General features: G+C 41.7%; 1 protein-coding gene and 2 long non-coding RNA genes across 31 annotated transcripts in view; 2 read left to right on the forward strand and 1 right to left on the reverse strand.

Annotated features, from left to right (window-relative positions):
• The window catches only part of crfb1 (cytokine receptor family member b1), a 109,937-nt gene that overhangs the window by 68,577 nt on the left and 16,876 nt on the right, over positions 1–24,484 (forward strand). For 7 of the 29 annotated variants that reach the window (XM_051907055.1, XM_051907056.1, XM_051907045.1 and 4 more), the window contains 3 exons: positions 14,128–14,248; positions 19,715–19,881; positions 20,023–20,183. The exons of 3 other annotated variants lie outside the window; for them this stretch is intronic. In XM_051907055.1, the coding sequence (XP_051763015.1) occupies positions 14,128–14,248; positions 19,715–19,881; positions 20,023–20,183 (449 nt within the window). 19 more of the 29 variants (XM_051907061.1, XM_051907063.1, XM_051907062.1 and 16 more) reach the window with 8 other exon arrangements.
• On the reverse strand, positions 15–10,294 carry LOC127519416 (uncharacterized). The gene is made up of 2 exons (XR_007931813.1): positions 10,076–10,294; positions 15–554 (listed from the first exon to the last, which is right to left on the reverse strand). It is a non-coding gene; the product is annotated as an uncharacterized LOC127519416 (long non-coding RNA).
• On the forward strand, positions 20,190–24,297 carry LOC127519424 (uncharacterized). The gene is made up of 2 exons (XR_007931823.1): positions 20,190–23,773; positions 23,901–24,297. It is a non-coding gene; the product is annotated as an uncharacterized LOC127519424 (long non-coding RNA).

The raw sequence follows: 24,484 nt of genomic DNA on the forward strand, positions 1-24,484 counted from the left end.
AGCAACTGTGATGATTAATAGGTAACCATTTGTTTTATTGTTTCTCTCAGTCAGTCACCTAAATAGAAACCAAAGAAATATAACTGTTTTAATTCTATGACAGAATAAAGAACAAAGTTATATACACTTATATGATAAAGAATAGTTTTGTGTTATGGACAGATATTTTATTCGTGTTATGGGGTAATATATTTTTTCATATGCTGGTTTTTAGTTGTGCGAGTTGTGCAAATCCATCTCCAATCTCCTGCGATTCCTCAACAGCTGGGAAATTAATTACTTTTGCTCTTTTGCTCATGATCTTACTTGTGCAGTGGAGCGGTGTATGTCAAAGGCTCCGGATACCCGATAGGAAGTAGTGCTGGCTAACTGGAATACAAAAACAAGCACTTCAAGCTCAAGGCCCCAGCCATGATCATAATGGTCACGAATGAATGAAAAGAGATTTGTCAATGTCTGTAGTCTGGTCTCAGATCACTAACTCCATCATAGAAAATGGATAAGACTGGGATGTGATGGTTGATGCAGCAATACAGCTTGGGTGGCAGCCCAACCTGAAAAATGGAAAAGATCTCATTAATATATCACATGCATGTTTCATCATTTTGACTTTATTTTTAAGCATATGTAACGCAAATTCAAAATGATGGAGCAGGTAATGTTTGTACCTAGTAGATTTCATGTATGTACAACTAGTAAATATTATAATATAGTACCATATAGTATAATTGTATGTAAACTATAGCTAAGTTACAAATTGTCGACCCTTGCGTAAGAAAATGACATGTCTCAGTTCTTGCCTGAAAACTTCTTCACTTCGTTGTTCTCTTAGTAGTATAATTTAAATAACAATGAAAGATATATTTCGTTAAAGCATGACAGTGATGCAGCAACCCTTCTGAGGAAAAATCTGGTGGGAAATACTCGTGAAGGTAAGCACTGCGCGTGATACAAACAATCACAAACACACTGTCAGCGTTTATATTTCTATTTTTTTTTAACCAACAAGCAAAGCACAAACAAAATGGCATCCCTTCTGGCGCCTCCAGCGTCTGAATTAATTCACTCTTTAAGTGGACTATATTAGTGTAGTAAAGTAGGGGATAATGAATGAGGGTATGGGGCGATTTCGAACACAGCTATGGTCACCCGCAATCACCCTAATCACGTCCACCTGCAGCTTATCAGCACCTGGTTCTTTCATTTAAACCCCACACTTGCTCTCGGTCAGTGGCTGGCCTTGTTGTGTCATTCTAGGACTCACCATTCGCTCTGCTTCAAAGGAAATGTACTTAACTGTGTGTCCACAATCAGCAAGATAAGTGATTCTTCTGAGTATCTGAATAGCCTGTTAACCTGCTTTTGAAATGTTCTGAGTTGGGTGTGAAAGTTACATATGGACTTTGGGTGTGTATATATGGACTGAGTTTACCTGGAAATACTTACTTGCGTTTCTGTTTCTGGAAGTTTGAAGTATGAATTGAAGTTTATGTTCTCTGTTTATTGAAAAGACTGTTGTGGAGTTATCTATCACTGGCTTTGATTATCTGAAATACTGTCTGTGGATTTCAGTAGTGGTCTTTAAAATGCTTTAAACCAATGTTCAAGTTTGCTAAAGACTGTTTTAGTACTTGTCTGTACTCGACTGCAGCGACTTACCTGTTTTGTGTTTAATAAACTCATGTACTTGTGTTCACTACATTTTCTGTGTTGGTGTGTCTTTAACTTAATCTTTGAAATATTTTTGTACTGTAATGTTTCAGTAATTTAACAACACATTCGCATCATGGTTCTCTGATATGTTAATGATCATAACATGCAGGGAATTTCAATTTTTACTGCTCAAGTTTTATATATATATATATATATATTATATTTTTTATTTTTTTAATTTGAAGTTTTTATGATTGAATTTTTAGGTCTTCTTTGACTCACGAACCCTATGCAGTTCTTCCACAAACCCCAGTTTAGGAGACCCTGAAGTAATGTTTAATACACTTCATGATGTTGATAGCATACACAAAAAAATGGAGTATATTTTTCTCTTTGTTGTTTTTTATATCAATATGGTACACAACAACACCATTCAAATCTAATCAATAAAGTAATCTATAGTTAGATCAAAAAAGTAATCTTAACTTAATCAAAAAGTAGTCAGAACAGAGTACCTGACATGTATAATCCAATAGATTGTTCATGTAATTTGTAATCAGTAACGGTTATAATTTGTAATTTGTAATCTACCAGCCCGCTGAGTGTGAAATTTGGGATTTTTCCATTTACAATAAAACTAAGTTGCATGTACAAAATACCATAGTATTGTACAATTACAATAGAATATAATATATAATGATTTAGTTTACAGCAAAAAAAACTCATCATTTTAAAGATGAAGAATAAAAAAAAAAAAAAAAAAGCCTTGTTGAATTTTATGCAGAAAAGGTACATCGCTGTCTTGCTCTGATCAATCACAGGTGAAAAAATACTACAGTAATTTATAGTAAATACTATAGTGTTATAGAACCATACTATAGTAAATTGTAGTATACTGTATGGGTCGATATCACTGTAGGGTGCCTTTTGGTGTCCTGTACATAAATGACATCGTAAATAAGTTTTTATATTCATAACAAAAGCTTTACTTGGCCCTTTAGATACATTTTTTAGATTGTGTTTAGCTTTGTATAAGAGTATGTGTGTTATGTTGCTATGTCCCATGCACTGCTCATTAAATTTGAATGAGAGAAAAATATAGTTAAATCATAAATTTAAAAAATTTTGTTTTCCTATTAATATTTTTTTAAATAAGAGATTACTCAATTTGAGTGTACTGATCATTTGGTAATAAAAACAATATTTTGGACATACACATGACAGGGACATAGCATTCATTTGTAGTTAATATTGCAATTTATAGAAATGTAATATTATAATTTATAGAAACATCTGCTGTAGATAGTATTTTGTAATTAAATGATTTATTGTTTGTGTTTTGTTATTGTTTGTGAATGTATATCTAGATTTCTTTTCAGAAGTGTGTTTCTCTCTGTTCATGAGGTTCCCTTTCGAAAGGGAACGCATATGGGGGAACGCCATCACGTGAACCGGTGTCTGAAAGCAATTGTCAAATCCTACCAATCCTATTAGCCAGTGACAGCCTATGACGTCATCATAGCGCAACCCGGAAGTATATAAGGGGCGCCTAGAGAACCAGTCAGTGTCTTTTCGTCTTCAGGGACTGTTCTGTCTGTTTGGCGATTGCTTCGAATCTGGTAAGATAAATATTCTACTATGTCTGACAAATGTTTCAGAAAGTGTGCTGATCCCTGTCCCAGGTTTTTGACTCCCGGTGACACACACAATCTGTGCGTTTTCTGTCTGGGAGAAGAGCACGCATGGACAGTGCTTGAGGGTGCTGTCTGTGCGAATTGTGAGCGTCTACCAATGAGAATGCTCCGCTCTTGTCTGGCCCTCTTCTTGAGGGGAGAGGAGCCGGCATCGGTGCCTGGTGGTTCTGGCCCCGTTCGTGGTGAGGCAGAGCGGCAGCTGAAATCATGGGGCTTGCAGATGGAGCTCGCAGAGGAATTTGAGAGAGGTGTAAATCTCTCTCAACCCTCTGTGGCTGATGAGGGTGAGCTGTTGGATGATGACGATGTCTTGTCTTCGACATCGTCAGATCCAGCAGCGAGTGCTCTTCTGGCTGAAAGCCCAAAAGAGCAGGAGATGGCTGTTGAAGAGGAAGCAGGTGAGCCTGCTGAATCTTCTAAGGCTCCCTGCCCTGCGTATGCGGAGCTGCTTGAAGTTATGGAATGCGCTTCTGGCAGACTGCAGCTGCCAAGGGAGCGGTTCCTTTCTGGCCATAACAAAGCAGCCCCCATGAGCCTTCCATTCCTTCCTGATCTTCATGTGGAGATCGAGAAGGCATGGAAGAACCCATATTCGGCTCGTATTCATCTGCATCAGCGGGCGAATTTCGCTGATGTGGAGGGATTGAGCCAGCATGGGTATGTGTCGATGCCCCCTAGTGACGAGACGTTCGCGAACTATCTCGTCACTGGGCAGGCCCCGACACTGAAAGCTCCGGTCCTGCTTTCTAAGCCCCTTAAAGTGACCTCTCGTTTGAATGGCAGGGCATATGCAGCAACGGGTCAGGCTGGTGCGGCCTTACACACTATGGCAGTGTTAAAGGCCTACCAAGCTGACTTGCTGAAGGATCTGGATCAGGGGCAGGGTCTGTCCCCTGAGGCGGTAGAAGAGCTGCGCCGCACCACGGATCTGGCTCTCCGGGCCACTAAGCAAACCACTGCTTCGATTGGGAGATCGATGGCAGCGATGGTGGCCACGGAGAGACACCTGTGGTTGAACCTGGCTGACTTCGGGGAGAAAGAAAAGGGCTTTCTCCTCGATGCACCGGTTTCGCCCTCTGAACTTTTTGGTACCTCCGTCGAGGCAGTGGTGGGAAAGTTCAGAGAGGCGAAGGTGCGCTCGGCGGCGTTTAAGAACTGCATACCGCTCAGATCCGATCCTGGGCCCAGACAGACAGGAGGTCCTGGCCCGTCCCGATTTGAGGATCGGAGACAGGGCCAGAGGTCCAGTGTTGCCTCTCGGGCACCTTCTCCTCCTCGGAGTAAGTCCCAGAGAAGGCGGGACTCTAGGAAGAAGAAGCAGGATCTGAGGGAGGTAATTGACCACAGACGCCAGCAGTGTCAGTGATTGAATTCCTCTCTGCGAGGGTAGTTCTTTTCTACCCTCTCCTCTCTTCTTCCACCTCCTGGTCATGGAATTTTAATGTAACACGCTCAGGCTTTCTTACAGTCAGGCTGAGGACAGGGCCCATGATGAATATGATTCTGATGGCCCACCTTCTGGCTTGATAGTAAAAAGGCTCCTTTAGGACCCTAGATTCCATCCCTTACATGATAGGAGTCGGTGCCGCAGGAAGGTAAGCTGGTCTATATTTACATTATAGTATATCTGACCTTATGTTTTCCTGTATGGGTTTTTCTTGGGCGTGTAGAGAGAAAAATTAGAATAAGGTTTTAAGGGCTCCATTAGGTTGGCTTGAACGATTGTTTTTGGCTTGGCAAACAAAATGGCCGCCTTTACAGCCACCATTGGTAGAGTAGCTTCTCCTCTGGTTATGGCTAGAGTTGTTTTGAGGTTAGCACTCTTCACTTCAGATAGATCTATGTCTAGTGTCGGCCTCCTGGGCCGCCTGACATTGTTGGCTTGGGTTGAGCTTTGCTCCTTTAAGCTCTTAATTTAGAGTTTAGAGTAGCCTCTTCTCTCATGAGTTTGTAGGCTGAGTTTTAGTCCCAGGCAGATCTATGCTTATGTGTGGCCCTATGGGCCCACAGCTTAGCTGGCCTAGGCTAAGAACTAGGGTTAGGTTTTTGCTTTGCATTCCCCCTTGTATCTTTACTTCCCTTGTTAGGTTGTATAGTTTCTTAGTTCTGGCCTCCTCTTTCTGAGTTGTCAGGCCAAAAAGCCTTTTACCCCTTGTAGTGTAGGTGCAAGATAGATAGCAGCTAAGGTAGCAGGCTATCATTAGCCTCCCTGGTGCCGTTGTCTCAGGTGGTAGGCCCCTTATCTTTAAGTAGATAAGAGAATGCTAGTGTTGCATAGGCCCCACTTGTCTAGATTTTCATTCATACTGTGTTTGCCTTTCCCTTGAACCCCTTGAATTAACATTCAAGTTTGAGTGTAACGGTGTCAGGTTTATCCAGCTACCGTTCCCAAGGGTTCAGTACAGATATATTAAATTCTGGTTGGTATAAAGCATCCATCCTTGTGTTCAGGATGGCTTGAATGAATTAAAGCATCACTTTTATGCTTTAAGGTCTAGTTTTTTGCCCTACACAATGTGAGCTATACTCTATCGCTGCCACAGGTTAACACCTGTTTCTGTAGTAGTAGGCTTGTTAATGGCCTCCTTCAGAGCGTGGTGATTATTTTGTACTCCCCTTGCACTAAGAGTAAAGGTGTTTACTGAGTACATGGCCTGCTGGAATGCATAGCTCAGGTTGAGTTCGCCTTAGGAACCTTACTAGTCAGTTTGGTTCCTTTGTTAGCTCCCTTAGAGTTAAACACTGCCACAAGAATTTTGTTGCATTATTTGGAGTTGAAGGCTTTCGTCATAAGCCTCTTTCTAAGCACTGTAGCTTGTAAGTGTCACAAGCTCTTGTAGGTGGATGGGTTTTTTTTCAGAGTTTCACTCACTTAGAATTTAGACACTGCCACAGGTTTATGTCTGTGTCTGTTGAGGTGGTAGGCCAGTTTTGGGCCTCCTTCAGAGAATGATAACATATTTCTTTGTACTCCCCTACTTCAGGGTTTACAGTGTTGTTACTGAGTACATTGCCTGTTGGAATGTGTAGATTTAAGCTCAGGTTGAGTTTAGCTAGGTAACCTCACTTTACTGTTTGGTTCTCAGATTAGGCTCCCTTAGAGCTTAGACAGATGCCACTAGCTGACGCCACATGTCTTCTGGAGTCGCAGGCCCTGGTTTGGGCCTCCTCTTAGAACATGATGGCGCAGGCTTGTTGTGGGTGTTGAGACTGCCACTGGCTGACGCCCGTGTCTCCAGGAGTAGCAGGCCCAATCTGGGCCTCCTTTTTGGAGCACGTTGGCGGAGTTTTTTTGTACTCCCCTGCTTTAAGAGTGTTAAGTGCTTTACTGAGTACATTGCCTGTTGGAATGTGTTGTTTGATATTAAGCTCAGGCTGAGCTATTAGTTAACCTCACTGGTTAGTTTGGTTCTATACTGGCTCCCTGGGAGCTTAGTAATTGCCACTAGAAGTGATGCCACGTGTCATTCTGAGTTGTAGGCCCCGTTTGGGCCTCCTTCAGAGCAGTAAGTTTGTACTCCGCTTGCTTTAAGAGTAGAAAGGTGTTTTTACCGAGTACATGACCTGGTGGTATGTTGGCTCAGGTTGGATTAAGCTAGTTAACCTCACTTGAGAAGTTTGGTTATTCTACATGCTCCCTTAGAGCTTAGAACACTGCCGTGAGCTGATGCCATGTGTCTGGAAATCGTAGGCCCTTTTTTGGGCCTCCTGCAAGACAGGTTGGTGTATGTGGTACTCCTCTTGCTCTAAAGAGTAAAAAGTGTTTTTACTGAGTGCACTGCTCGTCGGATTGTTTTAGGTAGACTGTTATGTGGGCACCCTCAGTCTAGTCTGCTGGATTTGCTTATCAGCAAGCAAGCTGCTCAGGTGTGTGGCCTTCACAGGCCTCCCTTTAAGCTTCCTCTTCCCGTTTCTGGGTGTTCTCTAAGCAGACTAGCGCATGCTGGCCTTTAGCAAGGCTGCTGTAATATATTTTTACACATGTAGAATTTGTGTCATGTGGCAGGCCCCCTCTTGGGCCTCCATGATTTTGTGCCTACAGTATGGTTTATCTGTTAGGTCGAGCTCTGTACTCCCCTCGTTTGAGGGTTGTTCTGCATAGTACTTAGCTCCCTAAGCTGGTCAGTGGTTGAAGTCTTCTCTGAGGCCTCCCTATTGAGGATCAGCCCCCAGGCTGTTTTATGTACTCCCCTTGTTGGGCTCCTTTGGAGTGCACAGCCTCCTCAGTGCAAATAATCACGTGCTGAGTAGATCCTAGGATTGAGCAGAGTTTTACTCCCCTCATTAGTAAGGGTAAAAAGCGCTAAGCGGAGTCCTGCTCTCCGGGATGCCCGTCTCTACGCTCCGGTCTGAGTTAGTTACTGCTTCTTTTGCAGTCACTCTTACTGGATATCTTCTCTGAAGAAATGTGGTTGGAGACTCTGTGTTCAGACAGGTTGTTGGCCAAGACTAGGTTTCTGTAAAGTAGACCAGGTCAGGCCTCCCTGGTGGCAATCAGGGTCGAGTACGTTCCCCTGACAAGTGACTGGCTAGGGTTCCCTCGGGCCCCCTGGCCACATTTCCTTAATGGTACCCTCTTTTCCTAAGAAGCTGGTTCCAAGGCCTTGGTAGGCCTTCTGTGGAAGGCCTCTTTGAGGCTTATAGCTTGGGCTGTTGGCCATAGGGAATGCTGCCACTGACAGCCTATGTGTGACCCGTAGGGGGAGTGGTTCTGGCACTTCAGTTGAAGCTGCTAGTTCTGACGTTTGTCTAGCCTTTTGGCATGCACTCCCCTCAGCATGGCGGCATGGGTATATCGTTCCCCATATGCGTTTCAACGCAGTGTAGAGTTCCCTTTCGAAAGGGAACGTCTCAGGTTACATATGTAACCATGGTTCCCTGAGAACAGGGAACGAGACAGCTGGCTGGGCATGCATCGGGGCTGCCAGCTGAACAGTCCCTTCAGACCATAAGGCACTGACTGGTTCTCTAGGCGCCCCTTATATACTTCCGGGTCGCGCTATGATGATGTCATAGGCTGTCGCCGGCCAATAGGATTGGTAGGATTTGACAATTGCTTTCAGACACTGGTTCACGTGATGGCGTTCCCCCATATGCGTTTCAACGCAGTGTCTCGTTCCCTGTTCTCAGAACCATGGTTACATACGTAACCTGAGACGTTTTTAGTTAAAGCTGCAGTCCGTAAGTTTTCCCTCTTTGTCGCCATCTCTGTTTGAACCCTGAAATTGCAGTTATTTGCGGAATTATCATCTTTATGTGGGTTGTGCATTGGCACGGCTCCTCAGCGAGGAAGAATCTAATGTTTTGTGGTGTATATGTGGGTTGTCTATCAACGCACCAGTTGTCAACGATGATTGTCGTTTTGAATTTGCTGGATTACAAACCGGCATCAAAATGACAAGATTAATTACATTTAATTCCAGCTGCTGTAAGAAGAGGCTACACACAATCTACCTGCCTGCTGCATCCACGCACACGCAATATAGCCTGCTAGCCGAAACTCCTGTATGTGTACAGATGTGACGTAATGACGCAATGATGAACGGCGGAAGCTTGAATTTCCAGTGTAAACCTACCATTACCACTCAAATTATAAAACATTATTACAAGCTTACCGTTGTGAATCGGGCTAAGGTAAGAAGATGAACACTGGCTGGTTATGTACTTGCTCAAAAAATGATTTTGGATAATTCTTAACCAAAAAAAGTTACGGACTGCAGCTTTAAGATGTATTGAATCTATATTAATTAAATTAAACTAAAATGAATAAGCGGCGGGGGGTTGAATAAATAGAAGTTGAATAAATGTTTCATTGTCATATTTTGTCATGCTTTGTGTGTTCTGCTTTATGTGTCCACCCCGTCATGTGCTGGTCCACCCTGTCATCTTGATATTTTAAAATAATATTTTAAATAATAATTCAATCATACCTATATAATCCAGTGTGTTCAATAGCTAGGTGTGGGGGCAATAACATGCAAACAAAAAACTGCATCCAAATATCACACGTTTCTGTGCGAGTGTGTGTCCGTACTAACGTTATACAGTACATGTACGTTTGAAAGAGAGAGAGCGTGGGAGAGAGTATGCGCTTTCAGGGCACAATAAAAACCATGACACTAATTTGTCGTTTTCATCCTATAGTATACATTTATTTGCTTGGTCGGTGTCGTTGTGGGTTTTGTTTCTTTTGCTGTTATAGGCTGTAAGGACCTTTTGAAATAACTGAAATCATTTGGCGAAGTGATATGGAACTGTAATGCGGTCAAGACCTGCTAGAACTACTTAATCTGTGCATTTCCCTGAAAATAACTGCACACCTTAGAACGTTGATCAACCAATCAGATTCAAGCATTCAACAGCCCCGTAGTATAAACTTTAATGAATGCTATACTGTTTTATTATAGTGAACTGAAAAACTGTAATAAATACTGCAGTATACTTTAGTTTTTACTACAGTAAACTGTAGTGTATTGTAGTACAATATACTCTATAGTTGTAGAAAACTTGGGTAAAGTAATGTCGTGTTACCACAGCAACTATAAAATTATCACAACAAATTAATTCAAGTACTTAGTATGTTTCAAAAACACTATAGTATTTACTATAAATTAGTATAGTATTTTTCACCTGGGAAGTTTGCATGCTCCTTATGTTGTATAATGTTTTATTTTTTTATGTTTTATGTGTATAAATTATGTGTGAATATAATATATAATAAAACTCACCATGTGATCCGTATGGGATATGTGATTGTTGACATTTGGGTGTCTTGATCATCATAATTATTTTCATGTAAAAGTAGCAAAATTTAAATTTTTAATGTATTAGCAGGTCTAGTCAATGTATTAGCAACAAAAAACGAGCGCAAATCACGCGAGATCTGCCTGTGATCTCGTGTGCGCCTACTCTCGTCTACTTTTAAGGCATCTCAAACCAGCTAGAATATACTGGACATCATAGTTTGTTCTTAGGCAAACTTAACATTAAAACAGTGAAACAAAAGCGCCAAAACACTTTAGAGTCTGCAGGCCCAGATAATATTTAGCTTGCTGACACACACAAGTCCCTTTCTCGTTAAACTGTTTGTGTTTCGGTGAAAATCACGTGACCCGCCGCTGCCTGTCAGGGAAGCGCGTGTTGCTTAATTCTCAGTGACGTTTGGAAACAGAATCAGGAACCTTCAGCTAAAAATATATGCGGTATTAAACTTGAATAACGTCCTCTCTCACATGATAAACGGATAGGAGAGAACATCATGGATTTACAGGTATTGTGAAGAACTTTTAGCGTGTTTAAGCGAGTGTTCATAAACAACTGGACCTTGATACATGTATTGCACCCGTCGCGAGCAGTAATTCAGTGTTTAATGTTATGTAGTCTGTGTTTGACGCCGTTTATTAAACTGCTATTTGATATATGTTAGCTTTACTAAAGTAATATGGTGAAGTGATGGTATAATGGTCCTTTAATATGTATATCGATTTATCATGATTTTACATGACATGCAGTTTACTTCAAAGAATACTAACATGCTACATATTCAAAAAGCCATGTTTAGACATTAATTTCTTTAAGTGTATGTAGTTTTTTCATCTTTCCTCAACAGATCTGGTCAGTCACCAGTGACTTAGAGTTGAGCGCACTTGAACTGTCTCAAGACCTCATCCACATTGTGCTAAAGGTGTTTATATGTAATGTTTGTTTTATTGTCTTATAATGGGCAGCTTTGTGAAACCAGGGCAGTGTTATTTATTGATGTAAGCCAATAGATCATCATCTGAATGTTTATTATATATCATTCTTTGGCTGTATGTAATCCTGAAGTTAACTTCAATACACTGAACTTCAAGTAAGTTTCTCTTGATGTACATCTTCTTTTTTTTACATGGCAATATTTAAAATATGTTATTCCAAACCCAACTTTCCTTCATCTTCATCAGTTTATTCATCTCTGACGCTTCAAAACATTCATAAACATGTAAAATAAATCCATATGAATGAGGCTTCTGAAGAGACTCCATCGTTTTAAATGATTAACAGATTTAATTTAGGCTTTTATTCACATGTAAACATCTCTATGAAAGAGAGTGGTGGATCACAGGACTAGGATTCAGAAACACTGAAAAAAAAAAAAAAAAAAAAAATCAGCCTCATTGATTCAATAAGGAAAATGTCTTGTTTCACTTGATTGTTACACTACATGACATTTTTAGTCATTCATTTAAACTTTTCTTGTAAATGGTAGGAACATTTTCCTAATCCATATCATATACAAAGAGTATGTTTCTAAGTTGATGTTTGTGTTTTTATTTATTTGTTTGTTTGTTTATTGTTGACACTCTTGTTTGTCATTGACCCATCACAGAATATGTGTTTAGTACAGCTGAAGTGTTTCTTTTTTACTCTGATTTAGAAACAGTTACATGTTTTACACACCTTTACTGCCCCCTGTTTAATATTACGGAGTGTCTATTTACACTAAGTGAAAGTCTCTTATTGGCGAATGCTATTTACACTAACTCCGCCTACCAATGTCTGGTTGGGCCACTCAAGTTTTTGTTTTCAGCATCTTTAGTGGCGCAGCAGTAGTGATTGAGGCTCGCAGATCTTGGTTCTAACGCGATCGACGCGGGTTCGAATCTGCCTTTTGCCAAGCTCGCGTTTATTTTCAGTATGTCCTAAAAGTGGAAATAAACTGTGAACGAGTGTTTAATAATATTAAAAGTGTTTATTGGGGAGGGTTAGGGAAAGGTGTGGGGAGCGTTTTTATTCTCCCAATAAGGCAGCATCCATTTAATAATTTTAATAAATAAAATCATTTACACTGTATGATATTACTACATCCTGTTAATGTACAGAAATACTGAGGTGCAAATAGTTTCAATAGTTATAGATAGCATCTAATCACTATTTACTCTTATTGCAAAGAACTGATACTTTTACATTGTGTAAATAGAATCTATCGCTGTTTTCACCTAGAGTAAATAGCGACAGATTCTATTTACATTCCAAATGCCGCCTTAATATTAATGCTTTCTGATCAAATTTATTAATGCTTCACCTCATTCCACTGTTCTTCCATTGGTGGTTTATCTTAATCATTTCTGTTTTTATTTCAGTGTGAGGTCGCTGCGTTCGTGAATTATGATTGACAGTCATAATGACGACAGCATACGTGGGCCATCTTTTCCTCATGTCTCTCTACATTACAGGTACAGTATGATCCGACAGGGTCTGAGGACATCAACTATGATAAGACTAGTAGAGCTAGTTTGACCAACAAGAGCAGTTAGTCACACTTTTCTGATTCAGATTAGACCAATTTACCTTTTTATATGTAGTGAGAAATCTACTCACCCTCAGATAAAAGTTGATAGATTTCATGTTTACAATATCTGGAGGGGACTTACATGTTTAAAAAGTGCTTAGGTGCTTATTACGTTCATGTTGAAATTTTATGAATTTAATTGATACATTTTTCATAATCTGTCTGTAAATGTATCTCAGGGGAAACATTGCCCTTTTAGGGGTATAAAATAGACTCTGTGGTCTATAGATGTTATACTTGTGGCCTGTCAGAAAATCAGTTCAATACTTTATATTCTTAAATGAAAAAATTATATTCAATCATTGAGTCGTTAATTATTTAGTTAGCTATACTGAATTCAGTTTTAGGTCAACAAAAGTGTGTGTGTATGAAATATGATACTTAACAAAAAACACATATGCAAACGTGTGTTTGTATAGATAAGCATATGTGTTTCTTGTTGAGTATCATATTTCATACATCAGGCTTTTATGGCTCATGTATGCAATTCATTGATAATTGAGAGATGGAAAAATAAATGTTCCTCAAAAGCCTGTTGTGTCATGTTTGACATTTACATTTTAACATGAAAATGTAAAAAAAAAAAAAGAATTTTTAACATTAAAAAATGGTGTGTGAATAATTAAGTAATCCCAAGTTGCTTCAGCCCAGTAAATGTTCATCTTACATTTACTTTATAAAAATCATTAAAGATTTCGCAGCAAAAAAGACTACTTGATAAAAGAAGGTATGGACTGTCAATCAGAGGACAGAAGGCATGAAGTAGATTGTGTGCAACAGGTTTTCCAGCAACATTTTGGTTGTATTGAGGATTCATAGGCCCTAGAAATTTGCGTATTAAATATGATACTAAAGCATTTGGCCAACTGGGGGATACAAACATTAAAATATAAATAGCAATAAATTAATTTTCTTATGTCTCTTGATGGTCTTGCCCTTTTTAGTCTTAAAAAGTTAGGTTAAGTCTATAAGAAAACAATTAGAAGACTAACTTTAGTCTAAACAGTTATGAGGACTTCAAACACTGAATCTGGGAACTAATATATTTACTTCTTTTTTATTGTTAGCACATGTTGCAGACCTATATTGATATGAACTGACCAGAGTAATACTCTTAATAACTATTTAATATATGTATTTTATTTTACATAATAAGATAATATTGTGTACGAAACACAAACACACTGCAAATATCTTTAAAACAAAATATATTTGCTTGAGAAGGAAAACCACATTATGAAAATTAAATCTAACAAAAGGTTGGTGAATGAAATGAGGAATTCTGACTATAAAACCTGCTCATTTTTACCATTTCTTTTCTTGTTTTGTTTATTATATATGATTTTTTTTATTTGTGATCATGTTCCTGCTTAGTTTGACTAAAAGTAAAAGATGCACAGCGATTATTTGTGATGTTTGTCATATTTTGTTATGGTTTTCTCCTTCTAGTGCTCCACACAATCCCTGCTCCTGCCAACTTCACAATAGTGTCTCACAACTTCAGGCACATCTTACAATGGAGTCCTGGGATAAATTCTCCTCCACGGACAGTGTTCAATTTTAAACAAAGGTGAGTCTTTTCAAAGATTTGAGTCAAGAATTTCAGACAAGTAAATAAAACATTTCTTCTGGCCTCATGATAAAGCATAGAATAAAGGAGATACTTTAGTTTGCACATTTGAAAAATGATCTAAGCCCTTATTTCTTAATGAAAGTTTTTTCTGACAGGATAACAAACTGCTTTCAGAGGAGACCACACTGATGCTTGTAGTGCATAGACTTCATGAACCGGATCTATTTTAGTCTGGGTTTGTCATTTCATGGGTTTTTTCAAATAGGGGTGAAATGGCCAGTCGTGTGGTTGGTGACAAAATAAAACATTTAATTCCATGTTCATATACAGATGGTACTCAACCAAAATGCCTTTTTTGTTGCCGCGGGTACTGTTGTGGTTTGCGGAGGGAAATTAATTTATGCTCTTGACCGCTAAGTGGTGCTATAACCATAGATTTTTACGTTTTAAATGTACATTAATTGATCCGAAAACGATCTTTGTTATTAATTTTCTGTCAATTTCTGTTATTTTTAATTGATAATGATAACAACATTGTAAATATGTGCTCATAACCGATGTTGGGTGACAGTCTTTGTTTTACCGTTCTTGATGCTTAAGATAGGTCAAGCGTTTGGTTTTGTGAATCACTCATGAAACTGAGATGACTGACAGTGATATCCAATGGATAAATGATAAAGCAGCAACAAAAGAAAGAAAGAACAAATTCAAAACAGATCCGTATCAGACAAATCAGTGTTAGCTCAATATGTTTATTATAGCTTTAAAAGACTTGAAACATTTTTGTCGACTAAATAAATAAAATAATAATAGCATATATATATATATATATATATATATATATATAATATGGAAATTCAGTCTGTTGGATAATATTTGTTGCTTGGTGTAAAATGGAAATCCATGGTAATTTTATAGCCTATAAATGTAAGCAAAAAAATTATGGTGCAAAAAAATTAGTGTTTTAGAACTGCAAGACACACACATCTCTGTAGCCCATGTTTGTTTGGGAATTGAATCCGTGTCATTAGTGACACTGCTGCCCTGTGGCGACGGGACGTACGTCTCCGGTCCCTCCTTCAGGGAATGAGGGTTACATACTTAACCGAGACATTCCCTTTCAGTCGGTCACATTCGACGTACATCAGTAGTGACCGACAAATTGGGTCACTACTGACAGCAGAGCTGGCTCTGCTAAGGGAAAGACACGGGCTCAACGTGGGGAGTTTGACCGTGGGCAATACATATATGGGACCACTCACGTAGAGGGGTCACGACATATGGCACCCAGCCAAACATCAACGCCGGTGACGGACATTTGGCCTGGCATCAGACACTCCACAATGTCCAAGCCGCAAGGGGAGGCGGAGGAACTCTACAGGATTCACCAAGTGGGGAACTCTACTGGAGTAAATGGATGCACGTATCCGCGAGGCGCTGTGCGCCAGTGCCCAGGAAGAGGCAACTCCTCTAGTGGAGTGAGCTCTTAACCCGGGCGGGCAAGGCACGCCTTGGGACTGATAAGCCAAGGCGATGGCGTCCACTATCCAGTGGGCCATCCTCTGCTTGGAGACAGCCTTTCCCTTCTGCTGGGCTCCGTAACAGACAAAGAGCTGATCTGAGATCCTAAAGCTTCGCGTTCTGTCCACGTACAGGCGCAGAGCGTGGACGGGACAGAGCAAAGCCAGGGCTGGGTCTGCCTCCTCCGAAGGCAGCGCTTGCAGGTTCACTACCTGATCTCTGAAGGAGTGGTAGGAACCTTGAGCACATATCCAGGCCGGGGTCTCAGGATAACATGAGAGTCACTGGGCCCGAATTCCAGGCACGATTCGTCAGCCAAAAATGCGTGCAGGTCCCCTACCCTCTTAACCGAGGCCAATGCAACCAGGAGGACAGTCTTAAGGGACAGTACTTTTAACTCAGCTGACTGCAAAGGCTCGAAGGGATGACCCTGGAGAGATGTAAGTGCCAGGGAGAGATCCCAAGAGGGTATAGAGTAAGGGCGAGGCAGATTCAGTCTCCTTGCCCCCCTCAGGAACCTGACGATCAGGTCGTGCTTTCCCAACGACTTACCTTCAACTGCATCGTGATGTGCGGCAATACCAGCAACATACACCTTGAGGGTGGAGGGAGACAGCCTTCGCTCCAAGCCCTCTTGCAGGAAGGAAAGCACAGACCTGACCGAACATGATCGGGGATACTCTCGGTGAGAGTAACACCATTCGATGAACAGGTTCCACTTCAACGCATAGAGGTTCCTAGTGGAAGGAGTTCTTGTGGAAGTGATAGTGTCTACAACCAACTGGGGGAGATCATTAAGGACCAAACATGGAGTTTCCACAGGTCGGGACGCGGGTGCCAGAGGGTGCCCCGTCTCTGAGTCCTTCCTCAGAGGAATGGGCCAAGGAGGCGCTGTCGCGAGGAGCGTCAGATCCGAAAACCAGGTCCGAGTGGGCCAATATGGAGCCACTAGCAAGAACGGACACCCGAACACCGGGGGACGCCGGGCGAACTGAATTGCATAGTCGAGTCTGATGGTACGAATGAGCCAGCGGGACGGGCTGGGAAGCGCTAGCCAGGCTTCCAGACACCGAGCCAGCGGGACCAAAGGCACCACAGACGTACCGGGCGTGGGACCCGACTCGGACGGCATAGCGGCCCGAAGTGGGGTCGGACTCTGCGAGGTGGCAGTGTGTATGGGCAATGGCACATGGGAGGCGGCCTCGACCAACACACTGGGACCTGCTGGCGAAGTGAGAGGGGGCTGAGAGTGGTGAGGCGGGGCCTCGCACACTGCCAGTCACGCCCTCTTGGGACCTGGAAGATTGGGAAACAGCTCTTTTTGTGAGAAAGTGGGTACCGTGGTACGAACAAGACACAAATTCCCCCCGGTCCTCCTCCGGGGGCGGGAGGGATGCGGGCATCATCTCCCGAAAAGCTGAATTCCTCTCCTCCAGGTCGCCCGTCTCAGGACCGCTTCCTAGATCTCTTGCCACCTGGCTTGGCTGGGTTCTAAGCGGGCAGGGCGCTGCGTCCGCGACCGGCTCCCTGCCGTCTGGCGGGTATAGGCTGCTGCTTGGCCGACTTAACAGGGGCGGAGGACGACGCTGGCGGGTTGAGGCTGTGTGGCCGGCGGTGGGGTGGAGGCAGCAGTGGACAGCCGGGGCAGGACGTGTTTGATTGCCTCAGCCTGCTTCTGTGTGGCCGAGAACTGCTGGACAAAGCTCTCGACCGCATCGCCGAATAGGCCGGCCTGAGACACGGGGGAGTCCAGGAACCAATTCTTATCGGTCTCCCTCATATCTGCCAAGGTCAGCAACAGGTGGCGCTGCTGGACTACAAGTGTAGCCATCACCCCGACAAACTGAACGCGCCGCCACCTTAGTCACCTAGGTCAGTGGTGGCGCACAGCTCCACCAGAAGCTGTTGGTCAAGACCACCCTGGGTCATGTCCATGAGCGCATTGGCCTGGTAGACCTGTAAAAGGGCCATGGCATGCAGGGCAGAGACGGCCTGTCTCGAGAAACCAATCATCCAACCAAGAAGGTTCGGGGTGCGGTGGAGGATTCCAGATGAGCCTGACCTTCTCGACGGCCCGGGAAAGCATAGCCGTCAACTCGGGATCGGGCTTGGGCAATGCTGCAGTCCCAGAGGGAGGCAACGCAGCCGAGTCTTCATCTCCCAAGGACTCTTGCTCACCTTCCGATGCTGCAATCAACATCTGGTCATCCGCAGGCGCACCGAAGGAAACGACTGGTCGCTCCCTGGAGGGAGTAGCACGCTCCTCCGGCAACACCACAGGCTGCAGTGTTGTAGAGGGGAAAGGGGCCCACGGAGCCCTAACCGTAATCCTCAAGTCACCCTGCCTACACGCTGACGTGCCGCTCCCCTGGCCGGAGCCAGAGAAAACGGCCGTACGGGGCATAGGTGAGGGGACCCCCACCCCCTGAGAACCGAGGAACGAGAGTCTAGACCTCAACACTGAGGTAGTCATGTTCCCACAATGAGAACATGAACTATCCACAAAAGCTGCCTCAGCATGCTGAACGCCAGGCATGTGACACAGCGATTGTGACCATCAGCGGGGACCAGGGAATGACGCATCCTGTAACGCACAGACGAAATGACATCTTGAAAAAGACACAGGGTTCGTCTGTGTAGCTCTTTTAGAAGGGGGAAATTCATTTTCCCCCTTCCGAAGCACACAGGGAACAGCCGCGGTGTGACCAGGTACACCACTCCCTGGTCACACGCACAGAGGAACCGGCCCAAATCGCAGCTCGCAACCAACAAGGGCAAATGCTGTGAAAACAGCAGTTGAGAGCTGTAATATAGCTCAAATCTCTGGAAGCTCGTGGCCTCGCTGCAACGTGCCTTCACACCAACACAAAGAAAGAAGTCTTCAAAGGCTTGAGAAAAACAGTCTTGATAGCAGGAACACAAGGTTGGCTCCGAAGCAAAGACAGAGTGCGATTGCATCCGCTTCCGTATTTATACCCACCTGGCGGGGGCGGTACGCATTATGCAAATATCGCACGCCAATTCCATTGGCTTGTTTTAGTTCACTCGAAGCTGATAGGGCTCTCTGGCGATATCCCAATTCGTCGGTCACTACTGACGTACGTCGAACGTGACCGACTGAAAGGGAACTTATTTTATAGTAAAACTGTTAAAATTATAATACTAATAATGATTATTGATATTATAATACCACTTATCTTGTATTTTTTCAATTTCAAATGTTAAATCATCATGCTTTTCTGCTGGTTTCAGAGTGAAGGGCAGAACTGTGTTCATTTACACACATGCGTCTCAGAGCTAGTGATGAGTGATTCAGTTCTGCTAACCAGCTCTTTCAAACGGTTTGTTTCAGATAACCGGTTTGTCAGTTCTTTTCACATAATCTGGACATCCCTGCATTGTGTACACTGAAACACATTTCTGAAAGATACCAGGTCAATGAGTCGTGTACTGCTGACTTGCGAATTGCTATAATTGTGATTAAGATGAAGATCTGATCACATTTTGTAAGTAATCAATGCAGAAATCCAGATATTTTCAACTTTATTTGCTCCCTTTGGCTATTATTGTAGCCTAACTTTCCTTTCACACCATCAGATAATAAATGCACCTCATATAAGACATAAACATATTTTCTGTTGATTTTATTTGTTGTAATTTCTGCAGTTGTACCACATACATTAGAACATTAGACGTCACCCCATCAGTCAAATCATGGTAAAGGAACAGAAGTTGCTCTGAGACGCTCAACAATGTATTATGAGTTGCACACCTGTAAATGAACACAGTGTGGCGCTTCACTCGAACACACAGCACGTTTATTTATTCATTCATTTTATCACACAAATCAGAGGCGCATTTTCTCTGTGCAAACTCAAAATTTCTTACATTTTTTCCTATTTTCCCATCTTTAAATATAGACTGATTTAATTATTTTCATAGGTGCTGTGAGAGAAAGCCAACAGTGCAGCTGAATATCAGAAATACAACAGTAGATGTCTCTGAATTATTGGAGGACATCTATACATCCTACACTTTTGTTGTTTGGGCATCGCTTGACAACACAACATCATCGAAAGTTAGAAAAAGTATTACACCATATGAAGACAGTAAGTACTTTAACATCTGGAGTTTTTTTGTGATGTGAAGTGTAATGTGAGTCATATTTTCTGTTTCAGTTTTCCTCTACATGTCTGTCGAGATCTAGAGTTGTTAGTCTTTTAAAATGGCTTTGATTTTTCTTTGTTCAGCAATCATAGGTCCACCCGTTGTATCTCTGTCTGGCTGTGGAGACTGTCTGAATATCACCATCTCTCTACCTATTGAGGGACCAAAGATAACAAAACAAATTCTTCAGTTTTATAATTCTGTGTCCTTCAATATAAGTTGGAAGAAAGCTGGACAGAGTGAGGTAAGTGTTCCTGTGGGAGGAGTGTTTCTTTGTATCTGCTCAGACAGAGTAAGACTTGGGTAATTTCACAGATGTTTCACTGAAACTCTCCTGTCATGAAGCCTCTCCTCTTGTCTCATGCTGTGAGGTGTCATGAATGGGTGAATCTCATGAAAACATGTCCAAGTCAAATTTGTCCTCCAAATCTTGTTTCCCCATCTGGTTCTGCTCATTTTGCCTCACTCCAGCAATCAGCCATCCTATAGATGGACATAATCGAGTCAGTTTCCCTACGCTCTCAAAATACTTAAATATATCTCTATATATGCATGTTTTGCAATAAACTTAAAATATATTGTTATTATATACAGGGGTGTAGCACAGAATCTTGGGCCCTATGCAAAGACAGTGTGTGGGGGCCCCTTTCCATCATCTATTTATCATCTTTTTTAAATAATAATTTAGAAAAGTACACATTTCACTCACTGATACATTTCACTCACTCACTGGCAAATCACTGATGTAAAATTAAATCTGACAGTATTAAAAAGACAGATGTCATGTATAGTATAAAAATGTTAATGCAGAATAATTTTTGTGTATGAATTGTGCTTTACTTAATACTACTTTATACTATTAATAGACCACCTCAGGTATCCCTGTATGAATTATGTTTTCTTAAGAGACATTGTGCTTTGTAGTCGAGAACATTATTTCAAACAATAAAACAAGTGTAATAAAATAATAAAAAATATAATAATATAATTGTAAGCACCACTTTGCCTTTTTTTTTAAAAGCATGTCTGGCTAAATCAAAATAAATAAAATAAATTAAAAAAAAATTTAATAATCAAAACTCAAAAAGGCTGAAAAAACTTTTAACAGGTAAGAATTTTTCAGATCAATTTTTATCTTACATGGATCTCACAAGGATGTATAATACATGTTTGACTCACACAGTCTTAGGGTACTAATGCTGACAAGGTGGTGGTGGTCAATGGTCATCATTGCACTAATGCCCACTGGCGGGTCTTCTTCTTGGCAAAATCACTGATGAGATCTTTAAAATCCAATTTCTTGGCTAACTGACTCTGAATGGACAGAAGTGCAAGGCTGTTCAGTCTCTTTTTTTTTTACTAGTTTTAACTTGCTGAAAGCCTGCTCACCTCCAGCAACAGACACAGGCAGTGTGCACAACATCCTCAATGCAATACAGACCTCTCCAAAAATGCTCTGTAACTGCATCTTATAGATGGCATTAAGGAGCTCAAGAGGAGACAGGTTGTTTGAAAATGTTGCACTGTATATAGAGTTTAGATGCAGTATTTTGTTTTCCAACTCACCAGTGAGGTCTTTATTGTACTTTGCTGTGAGTTCTCTGCATTTTATCTTCATTTGGTCTTCTGTCATATCTATACACCTCCACTGCCTGTGCTACCAGAGAGGCCTCATTGAGCAAGGAGTCCCATTCACTGCGCAAAACCTGCATCTCTTCTTGTAATGCTTTGATGTTATTTATTTCAGTGTCAAGTGAAATATGCCCTCTCTGAAGAATCACATTTCTGTTCTCAATGCACTGTAGCACTTTCCTCCATACAGTCAGAAGAACAATTGCATCAAATGTTTTGAAATATTTAATCAGACCAAGTGCCTCTGACCTGGCTTCATTTGTTATATTGCATGACATATGTGATATGGATTCTAGAGGCTCAATGATCATAGGTAAGTGAGTCGCAACAACACGTACAGCAGCTATGCGGGCACTCCAGCAAGTATCAGACAGGCGATGAAGAGAGAATCCTGTTTTTTCTTTCAGGATGGCCCATCACTCTGGACTAGCGCTAAATAGATTGAAGAGCCTGTTGACTGAGCCGAAAAATGTAGAGACCTCAGTACAGGAGGCAGCTGCATGTACACCAACCAGGTTGAGTGTATGGGATGCACAGGGGGAATATGTAGCTAGTAGATTAGCTTTTAAAATTTCAGCTTGTACTCCCTTCACTTTTCCCGACATATTGGCCCCATTATCATATCCTTGTTCTCTACAATCCTTCAGCGGTATACCATTTTCTTCCAGTACTGCCTCAATCATTTCGGAAATTTCCCTGCCTGTTTTCCTGTAAAAATCTTTGAACTGAATAAATCTCCATTATTTCCCAGTTGCTGCTCTCTTTATCTTGATAAGCATACCTAACCAAAAGCACGTTTTGCTCTGTATGAGATATGGCTGGTGTTCAGTCACATATTACAGAATAATGTATTGCATCCTCTCTTTCAGCCAGGATAGTGTTTTTCACTCTTCTGCTACACAAGTCAATGAACTCGTTTTGCATCTCAGGACTTAGATAATGAGTTACCCGTGAACCTGTCTTCTTTTGCCTTACTCTCGGTAAGTGCTCATTTAAAAAGGGGTCAGAGTTCCCAGGAAATTTCCATTAAGAACATCATCCAAATTTGTGGTTTTGCCTCTGAAAGCCAGATTTCTTGAAGCCAAATGAAGTGTAACATCCAAAAGCCTCTGTAAAATCAATTTATTCCTCTCTATCTCTGTTAGAAATTGAACCTGCAGGTGACTATCCACTCCTTTGGCTCCTAATAAGGAGTTCTGCAGACTCTTCCATTCTATGTAGCACTGCTTATGTGGCTTGTGTGTCTAATTTTTTGGAAATTTGCCATACATTCTTTTTACGTTTGCCAATTTGAGTCCATGCTTGCTGTTCAGAGCACTTGAGGATGGTTGTTTTTGCTCATGTGAAAAAAGAAGACTTGGAATGCAGTACAAAGATGCCTCACTTTTACTGTAAATTAGCCAGTCCCTTTTTATTTTTTCACGGCCATTGGGTGCTTTAGCATATTGTAGATAATTTAGAAATGGTTTGCCCGTCTTATGTTTTGGAGCAAATTTGGTCAAATCAGCTTCTTCAGGATTTGTGTTTGCTAGTTTGAAAATTATAGAATTCCGTTGCTGATTGGTCATCCGCTGTGAGTGGCCATAATGCTGGATCATCAGTTACATACTCAGCACTAACATCACTTTTTCCTTCCTCTACCACTGTCCTCATACTGTCTGCCTCACTGCCCTCTGAGGAATCATTTTTTGTAGTGTCTACACCTTCGTCACAGGTCCTACTACTTCTATCTCCTGCATCGGCTACCTCTTCTTCCTCTGGATTAGGTACCTCTACAAGCACGATAAACACAGGATTGATATTACCCTGAGCCACAAATGACATTGTATGCAACACTACCATCAGTTTAATGTACATAGTACTAACTAGTGTAAGTGGTAGTGGTAACGGCACTAGTGCTATTACTTTAGTCTTTATGATTGTAACTGAGATTATTATTGGTTACATGTAAATGATCCTGAGAAAGCATGCTTGCTGTCTACTTTGCATTTATAAAGATGGCTTATTCATATTTTTCCAAACCAAGCCAAATGTCTTTTTTTGTTAACAAGTCTGTTGGATGCATAAATAATTTAAAGATGCATACTGTACACTGATCCTACCTTCACTCACTTCCTCAGGCTCAGCAACGTTAATAGGAGCAGCTGCTATAGGAACTTGTGATGGACCTGCTGCTACACTCTCTGCAACAGAGGGTTTAAAGTGATATATATCACTTTATATATATATATATACACACACACACACACATACTTTATTGCCAAATGTTCTTGAATGCCTGCCTTTACGTGCACATGAACTTTAATGACATCCCATTCTTAATCCGTAGGGATTAATATGGAGTTGGCCCACCCTTTGCAGCTGTAACAGCTTCAACTCTTCTGGGAAGGCTTTCCACAAGGTTTAGGAGGAATTTTTGACCATTCTTCTAGAAGCGCATTTATGAGGTCCGGCGCTGATGTTGGCGAGAAGGCCTGGCTCACAGTCTCCACTCTAATTCATCCCAAAGGTGTTCTATCGGGTTGAGGTCAGGACTCTGTGCAGGCCAGTCAAGTTCCTCCACACCAAACTCGCTCATCCACGTCTTTATGGACCTTGCTTTGTGCACTGGTGCGCAGTCATGTTGGAACAGGAAGGGGCCATCCCCAAACTGTTCCCACAAAGTTGGGAGCATGAAATTGTCCAAAATATCTTGGTATGCTGAAGCATTAAGAGTTCCTTTCACTGGAACTAAGGGGCCAAGCCCAACCCCTGAAAAACAACCCCACACCATAATCCCCCTCCACCAAACTTTACACTCGGCTCAATGCAGTCAGGCAAGTATTGTTCTCCTGGCAACCACTAAACCCAGACTCATCCATCGGATTGCCAGACAGAGAAGTGTGATTCGTCACTCCAGGGAACACGTCTGAA

Source organism: Ctenopharyngodon idella, chromosome 9, assembly GCF_019924925.1.
Source record: "Ctenopharyngodon idella isolate HZGC_01 chromosome 9, HZGC01, whole genome shotgun sequence".
NCBI classification, from domain to species: domain Eukaryota; kingdom Metazoa; phylum Chordata; class Actinopteri; order Cypriniformes; family Xenocyprididae; genus Ctenopharyngodon; species Ctenopharyngodon idella.